The following is a 12,936-nucleotide window of genomic DNA, read 5'->3' as shown; positions in this document are numbered from 1 at the left end:
AAAAAAAAAAAAAAGAAAAAAAAGTACTTGTTGTCATTGTAGTTATTGTTTATTATTCATACATCATATTCCTGTATTGTTCAAATTTCAGCAAACAGCCCAAAACCGAAACAAAACAGTCTTTCTAAGTAAATAACAGAAATAAAGATGATTTAATGTTTTGGTCATTTATCGTGTGCGCTTTTTCTGGCATTGTAAATGCTTTGAATACATGTGGAAATCTACTTTTCAAATAAATGCAGCTGCAAAACAAAAACATACTTGTGTGGTAAGAAATACACACCTGGAATTAGTCACATCCAGGAACAGGAAAAGAAAAAAGCTTAGCCATCACAGGTGAGAAAAAGCATCACTTTTAGCTTCCTGAGGTTCTGAATAAAGTAACCTTCTGTAGTTGTGCAACATCTTAGTGTTCCGGCTGGCAATGTTGAGATAAACCATATGTAGAACAGGGTTTTTTTTATTATTTAAAGTTTGCAGCACCATCCACAGTGCTACTGTTGGTGCAGCAGTTACCACTCCAGCTCCACTGGATATTTCCCAGTCAGACAGGCAGTGCAGTGGCCTGCTTTCCTGTTGGACTTGTTATTGGAATTAATTTTGTCCTTTTCAATATGGAAAGCAATACCCTCCTGGACAGCAGATACGAGGCCCTCCACAGTCAGATATTTAACACTGTCAGCACCTGTAAACAGCGTTAGCATTAAACACAAGCTTTTGTTCTGACCAGGCAAAGAAATGAATGGTAGATGTGCATTTTTAAATACCAATATAACCAGCAATGTCCTGAAACTCCGGCTTGTTGGCAATGAGCTCCTCCTTGGTTGGGATGTTGATGCCCATGTAGCAAGGGAACCTGATTGGTGGAGAAGCCACCCTGATGTGGACCTGTCCAGAAGAATAATTAGGTTACTATAAACACAAAGTTAGTGTGTGACTATATTCTGGTCACACACAGTTAGGTGCCCTTTTCAGGACCAATATTTGGTCTTCAAATGGTCAGAAATAACAAAACAAAACGTATCTTCCGTTAATTCATGTAACAATGATTATTTACCTTTACTAAGTGTGGCAAAAATGTAGCATTTATCTATTCTTCTATACACATCAAGCACTTGATGTGTATAGAAGAAGAGACAATAAAGTGCTGTATGAATGTTTGGTTAAAATGTGAATTACGGTTCAGATCAGATTGACTAGTAGGCCCAAAAATGATGAATGAGAGTATGTTACTCATGCCATAAATCTGATTAGGGACCGATTTTCATAAAAATGGTTTACCAGATGTGGGGCTTGGCCCAACTTTTAAAAAAATCCAAAAGTTAATCACTTCCTATCTTTAGTATTACAAGATTAGATATTCCAAAATAAACATGTATCAATGAAATAATAACTGGGATGTTCAAGAAAATACCCCCAAAATTTGGATCCAGATATCCTGGATTTGGGGTTTTAATTCATGCATAGTGCGGAGAGAATTTTCTGTCTTATTGGAAATACAGTCTCAGACTGCTCTTGTGGTACGCCCACTTTTTTGAGTTGACAGTTAATGAGCCTAATATTTTCTATGAACCCCTGATGTAAGTATAGTATGCAATGTGACAAACACATGGGCTTTTCTCACTTATTCCACTTACTGCCATTAAAAAAAACAAAAAAAACTCCAGTTTTATGTTACTTTTCTGTGCTTCTAGTCTACTTACAGTCTGAATTATCAGACAATCCAAACCAACCAGTTTCTGAGCCACTCTGCCAAAATGTTGTGTGTGCTATATCAACAACTATTGCCAAACGCTATTAAACGAACCTCTTTGGCACCCGCTTCCTTCAGCAGCTTGATAATAGGGGAAATTGTGTTGCCTCTGACGATGGAGTCATCAATGAGCACCACTCGTTTCCCAGCAAAGTTGTCCGTCAGTGCTCCAAACTTCTTGGCCACTCCTAGCTGCCTCAAGCGGGTGTTTGGCTGGATAAAAGTTCTTCCAACATAGCGGTTTTTACACAGAACCTCAATGTATGGAAGACCAGACTGTGAGAAGAAGACAGAAGAAAAACTAGTGAGACTGTAAGTCCACCTGGTATATTATAAGATTACTGAAGTGGAGCAGACACACTGTAGACAGACCTGCTGAGCGTAGCCCAGAGCAGCAGGGGTTGCAGACTCTGGCACAGTGCTGACAACGTCTGCATCAGTTGGAGACTCGATGGCCAACTGCCGCCCACATCGCTGTCTGGCAGTATAGACCATCTGCCCTGTAGTACATTGATATTTCAGCATTAATACATTTAAGAAATGAGTAATCAGTAAGTGTGTTACCCATAATAAATATGTATACCTTCGAAAATAGAGTCTGGTCTGGCAAAATAAACATATTCAAAAATGCAGAAGGCTGGGAGGTCTCCCTCAGGTCGGGGCACAACACTCAGAGATTTGACACCATGTCTGGATATCTGGACTATCTCTCCTGGCAAGACCTCTCTGTAGTACCTGTTAATCAATAACGACAAAAAAGTACAATGAACGGATGGACTCAAGGAACACCATTTCACTGTTCATGCATTCAGATTCAGAAGAATTTATCCCCAAGGGGCAATTAAGAGACTGACCTTGCCGACCGTATATAAAATACACAAACATCACATTGGGGAGACAAGTCAGGCTAGGTAGCTGGCCGCACGAGCATCAAAAGCTATGTCGTTACCGCTGGGAAACACCAGAACTATTACGATGGTCATTGAATCACGTCTTTACTAGAATATACTAAGGTGTCAAAACTAGGGCTGTCGGCATTAATCATGTCGGTCGTTAACGGAGATATGCTGCGTTAACGCGTCAACGTCATTTTAACGCGATTAACACTGACAGCCTTAGTCAAAACTTGTCATTTAGGTTACAGGATTGTTATCGAAAGCCATCTTTATGGGGGGGGGGGGGGGGAAAACAACAAAAAAAAAAAAAAAGTACTTGTGGCCTAAGGCAAATGATATGAAACCTTTGGGAAAGAAAGAACAATAAAAAATAAGGTTATAAAAATGATTTACACCTGGCATTACGGTTCCTTTTATACTAAAGAATACTTTTGCAAAGGTAACAAATGCTTACTTGGCACCAATCGACTGGAAGCTGCACGACTCTGATGACACAACCCACCCCTCAGTGTCTTCCTCTTGAGCGCCTGCTTAAAAAAAACAAAAACAAAAAAAACAAAAAAAAAAAAACAAAAAAAAAAACAAGAATCAAGTTAATCATTCACCAGCTTACACATCTGACCTCTGACAAAATCAAAAGGGCCAAAAGCTCTGCTGCAACCATTGACCTCTCGTGAGGCGTCCTCTTTATCAGTAAAGCTAGTCTTTTGAGAGCAAACATGCCTGTGTTCTGCAGTTGCACTAATTCTGATGCAACGGTCACATGCAACAACTGTGTAGATACCTGGATTGTGCAGTTTAGAGATGGGAACGAGCTGCCCAATGCACAGTGGCCTATTTCCATAAGGGTCACGCACTGCGTAGATTACATCTTTGAACATGACCAGCAGTGAGTATGATGTTGGCGTTTCAGTCATGAGGTTTTTAATTCTACAACAAAAAAAATAAACAAATAAAAACAGTATTAAAGTAATGTAAAGCAAAAATATTTATGCTTATATGCTTATGTATCATTAGGTCACAACAGTAACCTGGCAACCCAGTCAGGTGAGTCTAGCTCCTCCATAGGTGGAGTCAGTGCCAGCAGCTGGGTGATGAGCTCGCTGTCTGAGCTGGTGGAGAGGCCGACACCATGGCGCATCACCTACAAGGCACATTTATAGTGACTGATTAATTATGGAATAATGTTACTTTCTGTGGAATAGCAGTCTTTGGAAAATTTTATAATGGAAATGGTTGTCACACCCCTGCCCTCAAAGAGCCACTCAACAGCCACGCTGGGAAAGAGACACAGGCCAATCATGTTGTTGCACTGACGTCTAGGCTCGCCTGATGTTCATGATAGTTTTAACTGCGCTTAGGCACAGCTGCTATATAATGACACAAAGATATACATAAGTCTACTTATTGTTTTTCCTTCAATTATTGCATCTATAATGTGAGTCAGGACTCTGGAGAAAAGTGTTTTGTGTTTTTTACATTTTATTTCTAAATCAGTCCTGCTTTTACGTCTCAGCGGCCATCAAAATGAAATTTATGGGTTTTTCAGATCAGACAAAGCTACTTTAAGATTCTGGCTTGTCACGAGAGGTTGGCCACATGTTTAAGTTGGCAGAGATTTATACCGGCTGACTTTCTTGATGCACAAAGAGGATTTGTGTCTCTGGCTGGAAATGAAACAGTGACCTTTACTTGCCAACTGAATGTTATCAACTAAATCACTTTAAAATAATTGTCCACATAATCACCTGAAGCAGTTTCCAAGATGGCTGCTGAGCATAAAGGACAACTAAGAGTATGAAGTTAATCCATTGGTCTATTGATGATCTATTTCACCGTCCAGTTCAATAGGTAGTACGTACTATATATTCCATATAAAGGTCTGGCTTGTCTTAAAAAAAAATAAATAAATAAAACAACACATATACATGACACACAGATTTTTGTTAGTGATCACAAAGTGCACTCGAGAAGGGAGGTTGATGTGATCCAGCTGGACTGAGCATGTTTCAGTGCCACTTATGAATAGAGATACTGACTTCTTGTTAGGAAAAAGGGGAGGCAGTCTAAATTTACCTAAAGAATAGGACTTATTTGATGTAAAGCTTTAAATTTCCTTCTGAAAGGTTAAGTTATGTATAATTGGTTAAAAACCAAATCCAGCTGACAAGGTCTGCGTTTAAAAAAAAAAAAAATCGTATTAATTCATCGTAATTGGTCGACTAGATATATAATATAAAGTGCATGGATTGTCATAAGATTCCTTTAAAGAAAAGAAGAAAAAAAAAGAGGACAGTTATAAATATGCACTCAGTGAATGTGCAGGTTTGTATGAAAGCATAATCATAGAAATGGCAGTGTCGAACGAGCAGATTATGGTAATACAGCTTTCTCAAGATCCACTTATACAACCAGCATGAGTAAGTGTCTCAAATCACCTTTGACAAGGTAAATGTAATCGATTTACTGAACCATCAGAGTGATGGCAGAACTTCAAAAAGCCTGTTTGAGCGTTCAGACTTTTGAAATTTGGAGTGAAGTTTAAGAGAGCAGTTAATGATTTGGTACTGATTTTTCATGGCAAATCATGTGTGGAATTCTCACTCAGTGCACAGTCTCATAAATATAATCAAAACTTCCTGTGTATTTTAGCCTCAGATTGGAAGAGAGGTTGCTGAGAAAGGTGAGAAAAAGACAGGATGGGAACACATTTGTTAAATTATGGTAAATGGCCTGTATTTGTATAGCGCTTTACTAGTCCCTAAGGACCCAAAAGCGCTTTACACAACCAGTCATCCACCCATTCACACACACATTCACACACTGGTGATGGCAAGCTACGTTGTAGCCACAGCCACCCTGGGGCAAAATTGGTTTAATGTAGCTTACATTTTATAGATTGGGGGTTTTTTGGGTTTTTTTTTTAGATTTTCAGCCTGAAATGCTCTTAAGAGATATACATTTTAAAAAGCTATTCATTTTGTACCTCATTAATGCGAGCATAAACTGCAGATACAAATTCTTTTGAGAGCGCAAAACACTTAATAGTCAAACAAATCCTTTGACTGGATGATGGATGCAGCTCTGGTATGTGAAAGTGTTGACATCCAGCCCATAACCTTCGTTAAGATTGGATATAGCAAATAAATATTTCAGCAGAAAGAAAAACTGTGTCTGTGTGTGTTCAGTTCATTATTTTTATGTCACATTGATATGCGCAACATTCAGTGTGGACAAGCAGAGCCCCCTCCTCACCTTTTTCCGCAGGGCATGGGCATTAACCAGCTCTCCATTGTGTGCTACAGCAATCTTGCCATGCAGTGTATCCACCACAAAGGGCTGGCAGTTCTGCAGCTCTGAGATCCCAGTGGTTGAATAGCGTGTGTGGCAAATGCCAAGGTTACCATAGCGCAGTTTAGTGAGAGCCTCTGGTGAAAAAGCGGTGCTCACTAATCCCATTCCCTATAAAATGACAACATTGCTCTGTGAAGGTTTTAACTTGCACAAAAATATTTTAAAATAAATAAAAGTGATGTTAAAAAGCAGAAAATCAGCAAACAATGAGGATGTCTGAAGGCTTTAAAACATGTCTGTAAAGGCCAAACATTAAAGTGCTCAGTGTGATTCTGACCAGCTGGGTTGTTTTGATATAACTGTGCCAAATGGAAATATATTCAGGACGCAACCCAAATACGTCCTGGGTCTGTTTTTGAGATGCTGGGTTAAACTGTGCTTCTGTTTTATCATATAAGAAGCTTCTGATCATGATTCAGTGTTACCTTGTGTGCTGTGTACGTGGGTGGACTGGCTCCATTACTTGTGACAATCCCAGCACTTTCCTGTCCCCTGAGTAGAGACACACACACACACACACACACACACACACACACACACACACAATTACAGTGTAAATTTTCATGTATTAGTGGGAAGTGTGTTTTTTTGCATGAATGATTTCTGTTTCTTCTCTGCAAGAATAAACTTGAGTCAGTTACGGTTGCCTTGAGGCAAATCAAAACTGGTTTAACGAGGGCCAAATGGAGCAGAAACAAAATCCCCCCCAAAAAAGGAAAAAGCAGATTTGCTTCCCTGCGGTGAGGCTGCCATATATGGAGAGTCGCCTTGCTGCAGTTTCAATCCATTACCAAGCTGCTTCTCAGATTACACTTAGTCCCGCCCCCTCAGCACACAGCTTAAGCCAGTGGTGAGGCTGCTTTTCAGCATGAAGGCGTTGCTTTCAGGCTTAACCGCCTGGTTGCCTAGGGAACCGGGCAGCAGAGACAGACAGGCTGGGGGAAAAGAATGCGTTTCCAGGTCAGCTCAAACATGGAGAGAGGAGCAGAGAGACAAAGAGGAGGTGATAGTGAGGTGGGGGAGGAAAAAGGCTCAGTGGAAAGGCAGTGGGGGGAAGCAGAAGTGCTGGCTCTACTCTCAGTGTGGGACCAGGTTGGAGCTCAGCACGTAGTAGAGAGCAGAAGCACATTTGAGGTGATTTCAGAGCGTCTGAGGAGGCTCAGTGTTGTGCGCAGCTGGAGGGAGTGTCAGGCCAAATGCAGAAGCATGAGACTTCAGAGCAGGAAGGCTGACGCAGGCACATCGGCAAACTACAGCCAAGGAGTGGAAGAAAGGCCGCTTGAAAGGCCATGGGAGGAAGAAGATGTGGATAATCCAAGAAGAATCTACCCAGTCCAGGAAGGTAAACATGTTCAACACCACTGTACTATTGATGATAACAACATGACTTTTTCCACCTTGGGAAAAAACAAAAACTGGCATCCAAGGATAAACAGACACGGCAGTTAAAACTATTCTTAGCTTTCTTGTGCTAAAAAGTAATTCAAACACTTACATAAAAGTCATCTTGTTCTTCTTTGGGTTTTTTCCAAATCAACATTTAGCCAAAATTTACAATGTTTTCATGTGTGCACAGGAATGAAGACTCGATTTCATTCAGCTGTTTCTTACTCTACTAATGTGGCTGAAGAGGGAGGCCGCCACTGGACGGATGACGAGGTTAGAGCGCTGCTGTGCGTCTGGGCTGACCGCAACATTCGGGAACGTTTGAAATGCACGCTGCGCAACAAATCCATATTCCAAGAGATGGCTCGTCAAATGCAGAGAAACTTTGGGGTGATACGGAACTGGAAACAATGCCGTACAAAATACAAGAATTTGAAATATGACTATAAGACTGCGAAAAGTGCACACGCTGCGGGAGGCAGCAGTGCAGGAAGCCCGGGGAAATACATGAAGTTTTTTGATGAAGTGGAGGCCATTCTACTGGACAAAGGACTGGAAAATGGGACCAGGGAAATGCAGAAGAGACTGTATGATGGTGAAATGGAAGCAGGGAGGCTACAAACGGCAGCAGGCCACACAGGGCAGATACCGGGCTCTGAGAGTGAGGTGGTCATCGAAATTGATGATGGTAAGCATCAAGTTTGCAAGCAGTTGTTTTAGATTCAAGACTTCGTGAAAATAATTTTCTTATGTATTTATCATTTAAGATGACAACAGTGACGATTACGACATGGATGGAGAAATGGAAGTAAAATGGAGAAGTGCAGGTATGCCGAAAAAGAAAAATCTGCCAAATCAACCGTGGAGTTTAGCAGCATAATTAAACTTTTCCTTCCGTATCTGTTCTTCTTTTATCCCAGACGCCCATCTAGCACACACAGACTCCAGCTCTGACCAGTTCCAAGTAGTCACAGTGTCGGACACGGGTCGAAACTGGAGCGACCAAGAGGTGCGAGCCCTGATCCAAGTCTGGTCGGATGAGCGCATACGCAGGCAGCTGGAGAGCTCAACCAGAAAGAGGGACATCTTTGTCCAGATCTCGAACAGGTTAATGCAACAAGGCATTGAACGTGACTGGAAACAGTGCCACACAAAGTACAAGAACCTCAAGTATCTCTACAGGTCCCTTCAAAGGGGCAAGACTGATGAAGCTGACCCGAGACGCCTCATGAGGTTCTATGAGGAAGTGGACTCCATTATGAATCGCACGGCTAATGACTCTCTGCGAGACACAGGAGCAGCCGAGTCTGCAGATTCAGGCGGACTTACTACATCTGACAACTGTGATGAGAAAAATCACGTGGACGGCAAGTTGACAAACACGAGGAGAGCTGTGGAGGGAGCCTTGGAGGACAAAACCTGCACCTCTGATTCGGACTTATCAGTAACCATCGAGGCTACATCAAATGCTTATGAGCCAAAGCGACATAAAATTAAGGAGCATTATCTGGATCAAGAACACATGTTGATGAGTGAGCTGATCATTTAATCATCATCATTATTATCAGCATGAATTAGATGAAAAAGATTACATAATGCTTTCAGTGGTCAGTTACCATGAGTAAGATAATCAAGCAGGACCATCTTGGACAGCCAAAAACAAATGTTTTTTGTTTTGTTTTTTTACATTATGTCTTAATATATTTCCCATACACAAAACAAACCGATGACATTTAGTTCAGGGTTCTCCCTGGCTCACAACAGACTTTTCTTGGTTTATGACACATGTATGCAAGATTAGCCCCAGCAAAGTCAAGGCACTGAATCTGTTACCAAATGTGATAGAAAATGCACAGATTTCTAACCACTTCATGAGAAATCAATCAATGCATCAGCTGAACTTTAGGTTCATTATCTTGCCCAAGGATACTTCAGTCCAGAGAAGTCGGACATCAAACCAACAACTTTCCAATTAGTAGACAACTTGGTCCAACTTGGTTTTAAAATATATTATTATATACATATAAAATATATTATTATTATAGTTTAAAGATTTTATTTAAAAAAGGAGTCCCGAGGTGGTCTTAAGCCAGTCTTACTATGTTTAGTACCAAGACAATTATTTTCTTTTGTAGCAAAAAATGCATATTTGTATTTTTGTAACTACCTTTAATATTATATTTTTGCAGGTGCTTCTGAGAGTGTGGTGGAAAGAGAGGATACTACTTCAACACACAGACGAATCAAGAGGAAAGCTGTAGATGAAGGTCTGAAATATGTCTCCTTCTGTAATCCCTTTTAATGTCACGTGACATCCACAATTGCCTGAAGCTTTTGTAATTTCTGGCTAAGTCCCATGATATGCCATGGCGCTTCATAATTAAATTATGGATAAGGATATGGTCATGACTTCTAATAAAATGCACAACTCGCATAACCCTACTAGGAGCTAACATGTTACACTAGTAGTACTTAAAAAGTAGGTTAATGTAAACCTTTGTCCTTCTTATTTCCAGACCCTGGACTGCACACACCACTAAAAAAGCTGAACATTGGGCCTCTCGTTGCTGAAAGACTCCACAGCCAGTGTAAAGAAGAGACGGACCATATTCCAATAATAAAGATCAACTCAGTCTGTTCAATGGCCACCCCTGCTCCGTCGCCGTCGCCAGAATTACAGGTAACATATACTGATCTCATGTGACCATTATAAAACTGAGGTATTTTTTAAATAATAAAAGCTGTTGTGGCAACTTTTTAAAAGCTACCCCAACTACTTGATTAATCGAGTGACAGATTATTTGGTGACCATTGTGATAATCAGTTAATCATTTTTTAAATAAAAATGCCGAACATTAAAATTATGATTGCAAACTTGAACATGTTTAGGTTTTAGATTGTTTCAGATTGCAAAAACAAAGGTGAACTGATTAATGCATATATCATAAAAAAAATAAAATAAAAAAAAGCTGCAGCTCTATGCTTTTATGAATGAAAACTGTTATGTCTTAAGGGTTATTCACTAATCCATGTCAGAAAATCCCAGAAAGTTGATTTTCTTCATCTGGTCACAGCATTTTCAATGGAAATGTTTCATCGCTTATCCAGGTGACTTCTTCAGTATCGGCTGACTGCAGTTTTCCACAACTTTACAGTACAGTACTTGAGCGGTATAGCTGCATAACAACTGAAACCAGCACCATTGACTAACAATGAGCCACAAATTCAGTTCCATGGTTGTTAGTATGCAAATTGTCATGACCATTGGTAGCATGAGTACCATTTAGACAGTGTTAGGAATTGGCTGCAATCACATCACTCCAAGATGATGAACAATAGTTCAAAGATGTCATCCCCTTTTCACATAACGGCTCGCCACTCAAACCAGGATGTGCACATCGTCACTGAAAGAGTGGCCACTGGCCTGTAGGTGTAAACAGCCCTGTCCTGATGAGCTAGCTCTTCTGCGCTGTCCAATCTGCTAACCGGAGGTTGTCGGGTTGGCTTTCTAAATTCAATGAAATTGGGAGAAAAAGAATGATATATTAAATTGCAAGCTAGATGAAGGAAACCAGGCCTTTTGGTTCTTGAAGACATTTCACCTCTCATGTGTGAAGCTTTTTCAGTTCCAAAAACAAAGTATTTTAACCCTTAGTGGGGTTGTGCCCTTGGAGGGTGTCCTGAGGATCGTTGACCCACCCGGTTTTTATGCAAGTCGTTAAGGGTCACATCAGTTGAGCTGACATGTGACTAAATGGATGGGTTATTTCGGTCACAAGACCTAAGTGTGAATTCTATGTGGGACAGCTTCATGAACCAAAAAAGAAATCCAGTTGCCTTCAACTCAGTAACTTAAAACTAGCATGGTCTCAACAACTGTATCGAATATTTCATCAGAACCAAGAATGTGGCAATCATATGATATGTTTTCAGAAAAGCTGCTTGATAAAATGTTGCTAACTACAGTGACACTTTAAAAGGTGTTTTGTGTTTCCACTGTACCAGAGTCGATGAGAAAACAAAAAATTGCTAACTGCTAGGAAATCAAATCGGGCTTTTATGAGTGTAGACTCAAAAATTGTACAAAAAAGAAAAAAGAGAAAAGCTATTGAGTAGTCTTTTTCTCAGTGTGTGCTCAAGAAGAACAGAAGAAAGCAAGGCCTTCATTGCTTAAGAATGTATGCTTCAAGTATTTAGCTCAAGAACATTGAGCTTCAAGAGGTCATGCTTGGTAATATCAGAAACCTGTGCCAACTTCTTAAACACAAGGCAGAAGGTAAGACAGCCTTTCAAAAATGGCTAAAGACAGCCTGAATTATGCCAGTCCTATGATGTAGAGCAAACTGTCAGGATGCAGGAGATCAGTTTGGAGAGCTACAATGTCTCAATATTTCTCTCCAAAGAACGTCACAAACCAACTCTGGTATGCAGGCTGTCTGTTGAGTCCTACACTGAGGCAAAAAAGGCAAAACTAATGATGCTTTCCAAAGCCTTTTTGAGAAGGCATCTACCATTGTGGTAGATCACAGTGCCACAAATCAGGCAACCACCCAAGTAAGTGATTGATGTTTTTCGCACAGCTTGCAAAGCATTTCAGCAAAATGGTCTACTGACACAGTAGAAACTGGAAAAAACCCTGCTTATTGAAAAAATTGATTCTGTGGTAGATAAATATCCAGAAATTGTCCTACCCGTGTTCAGGCTTTAATACCCAATCAGTCACAGGACAGAACCTGTAGAAATACAGGTTTTGCAGCAGAGTTTAAGGTTGTTGTTTATTATAACATTCACCTCCTCTGAATCGGGAAGGTACTTTACTGCGCTGAGCAAGTGGATGACCTGGCTGCATTCAGAAATATATAGCACTTTGTCATAACCACCAAAAAAGCTGGTTATCCCAAAAAGAAAGTTAGTGTGCAAAGAAGCATGTGGCATATTTGGTGCTTTTATATGAAGTAATCCAATGCCCATTCAGAAAGAGTTGAGTGCTTGGTTGCCAGAACATTGTAGAGAACCATGGTGTGGCTGCAGCTCTTTACACTTAACACAGCAATCCTTGCCTGGGATCCTCTAAGAATAACATGTCCTTCTAATATAGATAGCTAAGGGAATGTTCCATTTTGAAAACCAATAACACTGCAAGAATTATTACAAAACATTAGGGATTAAATACAGTCAAATTATGGTATAGCAACCAAATGTCTGAGTACTCTCCAATACTGGAACAACTAATTCATACATATGTTTTTTGGTTTTATACAAAGTGATTTTTTTTTTGTTATCCACAGTGTTGAACCTAAACTTATGCACATGTACATTTATATAGCTAAACTTTAGGAAATATGCAAAGCTCACTTTTATTCTTGCCTTAGTAATGTATTTACACATAAATAAGTTTTTTTTATAGTTTTCACTAGACATTGGCTGCTCTTTCAATCCTTTTCAGTGTAGACCTTGTCACTGAGCATTTTTAACTCTTCATGTTTTTCATTTTTCAAATGTTTGACCCATGTCAAAGAACAAAAAATGTGTGTGTGTGTGTGTGTG

At 40.1% G+C, this 12,936-nt stretch overlaps 2 protein-coding genes across 3 annotated transcripts in view; one reads left to right on the top strand and one right to left on the bottom strand.

The window, feature by feature from the left end:
- Positions 1-21: 21 nt before the first annotated feature.
- Positions 22-12,936, bottom strand: part of ppat (phosphoribosyl pyrophosphate amidotransferase) — a 14,569-nt gene continuing 1,654 nt past the window's right edge. Inside the window, exons 2-11 of one of the 2 annotated variants that reach the window (XM_005732274.2) lie at positions 6,429-6,495; positions 5,905-6,111; positions 3,681-3,793; positions 3,434-3,579; positions 3,104-3,179; positions 2,337-2,488; positions 2,126-2,253; positions 1,808-2,029; positions 768-888; positions 22-685 (exon numbers count right to left, since the gene is read on the bottom strand). In XM_005732274.2, coding sequence (XP_005732331.1) covers positions 513-685; positions 768-888; positions 1,808-2,029; positions 2,126-2,253; positions 2,337-2,488; positions 3,104-3,179; positions 3,434-3,579; positions 3,681-3,793; positions 5,905-6,111; positions 6,429-6,495 — 1,405 coding nt within the window. In that variant the 3' untranslated portion in view covers positions 22-512. The remainder of the gene's footprint in view (positions 686-767; positions 889-1,807; positions 2,030-2,125; positions 2,254-2,336; positions 2,489-3,103; positions 3,180-3,433; positions 3,580-3,680; positions 3,794-5,904; positions 6,112-6,428; positions 6,496-12,936) is intronic. The other variant, XM_005732275.2, reaches the window with a different exon arrangement.
- Positions 6,906-12,936, top strand: part of paics (phosphoribosylaminoimidazole carboxylase, phosphoribosylaminoimidazole succinocarboxamide synthetase) — an 11,090-nt gene continuing 5,059 nt past the window's right edge. The window contains exons 1-6 of the mRNA XM_005732277.2: positions 6,906-7,345; positions 7,580-8,077; positions 8,157-8,216; positions 8,310-8,921; positions 9,579-9,656; positions 9,906-10,069. Coding sequence (XP_005732334.1) covers positions 6,952-7,345; positions 7,580-8,077; positions 8,157-8,216; positions 8,310-8,921; positions 9,579-9,656; positions 9,906-10,069 — 1,806 coding nt within the window. The 5' untranslated portion in view covers positions 6,906-6,951. The remainder of the gene's footprint in view (positions 7,346-7,579; positions 8,078-8,156; positions 8,217-8,309; positions 8,922-9,578; positions 9,657-9,905; positions 10,070-12,936) is intronic.

This window comes from Pundamilia nyererei, unplaced genomic scaffold (assembly GCF_000239375.1).
Source record: "Pundamilia nyererei isolate P.nyererei 1_Seehausen unplaced genomic scaffold, PunNye1.0 scaffold00046, whole genome shotgun sequence".
Taxonomy (NCBI): Eukaryota; Metazoa; Chordata; class Actinopteri; order Cichliformes; family Cichlidae; genus Pundamilia; species Pundamilia nyererei.
Note: the sequence above shows the minus strand (reverse complement) of the source record. Positions and strands in the feature narration are given on the sequence as shown.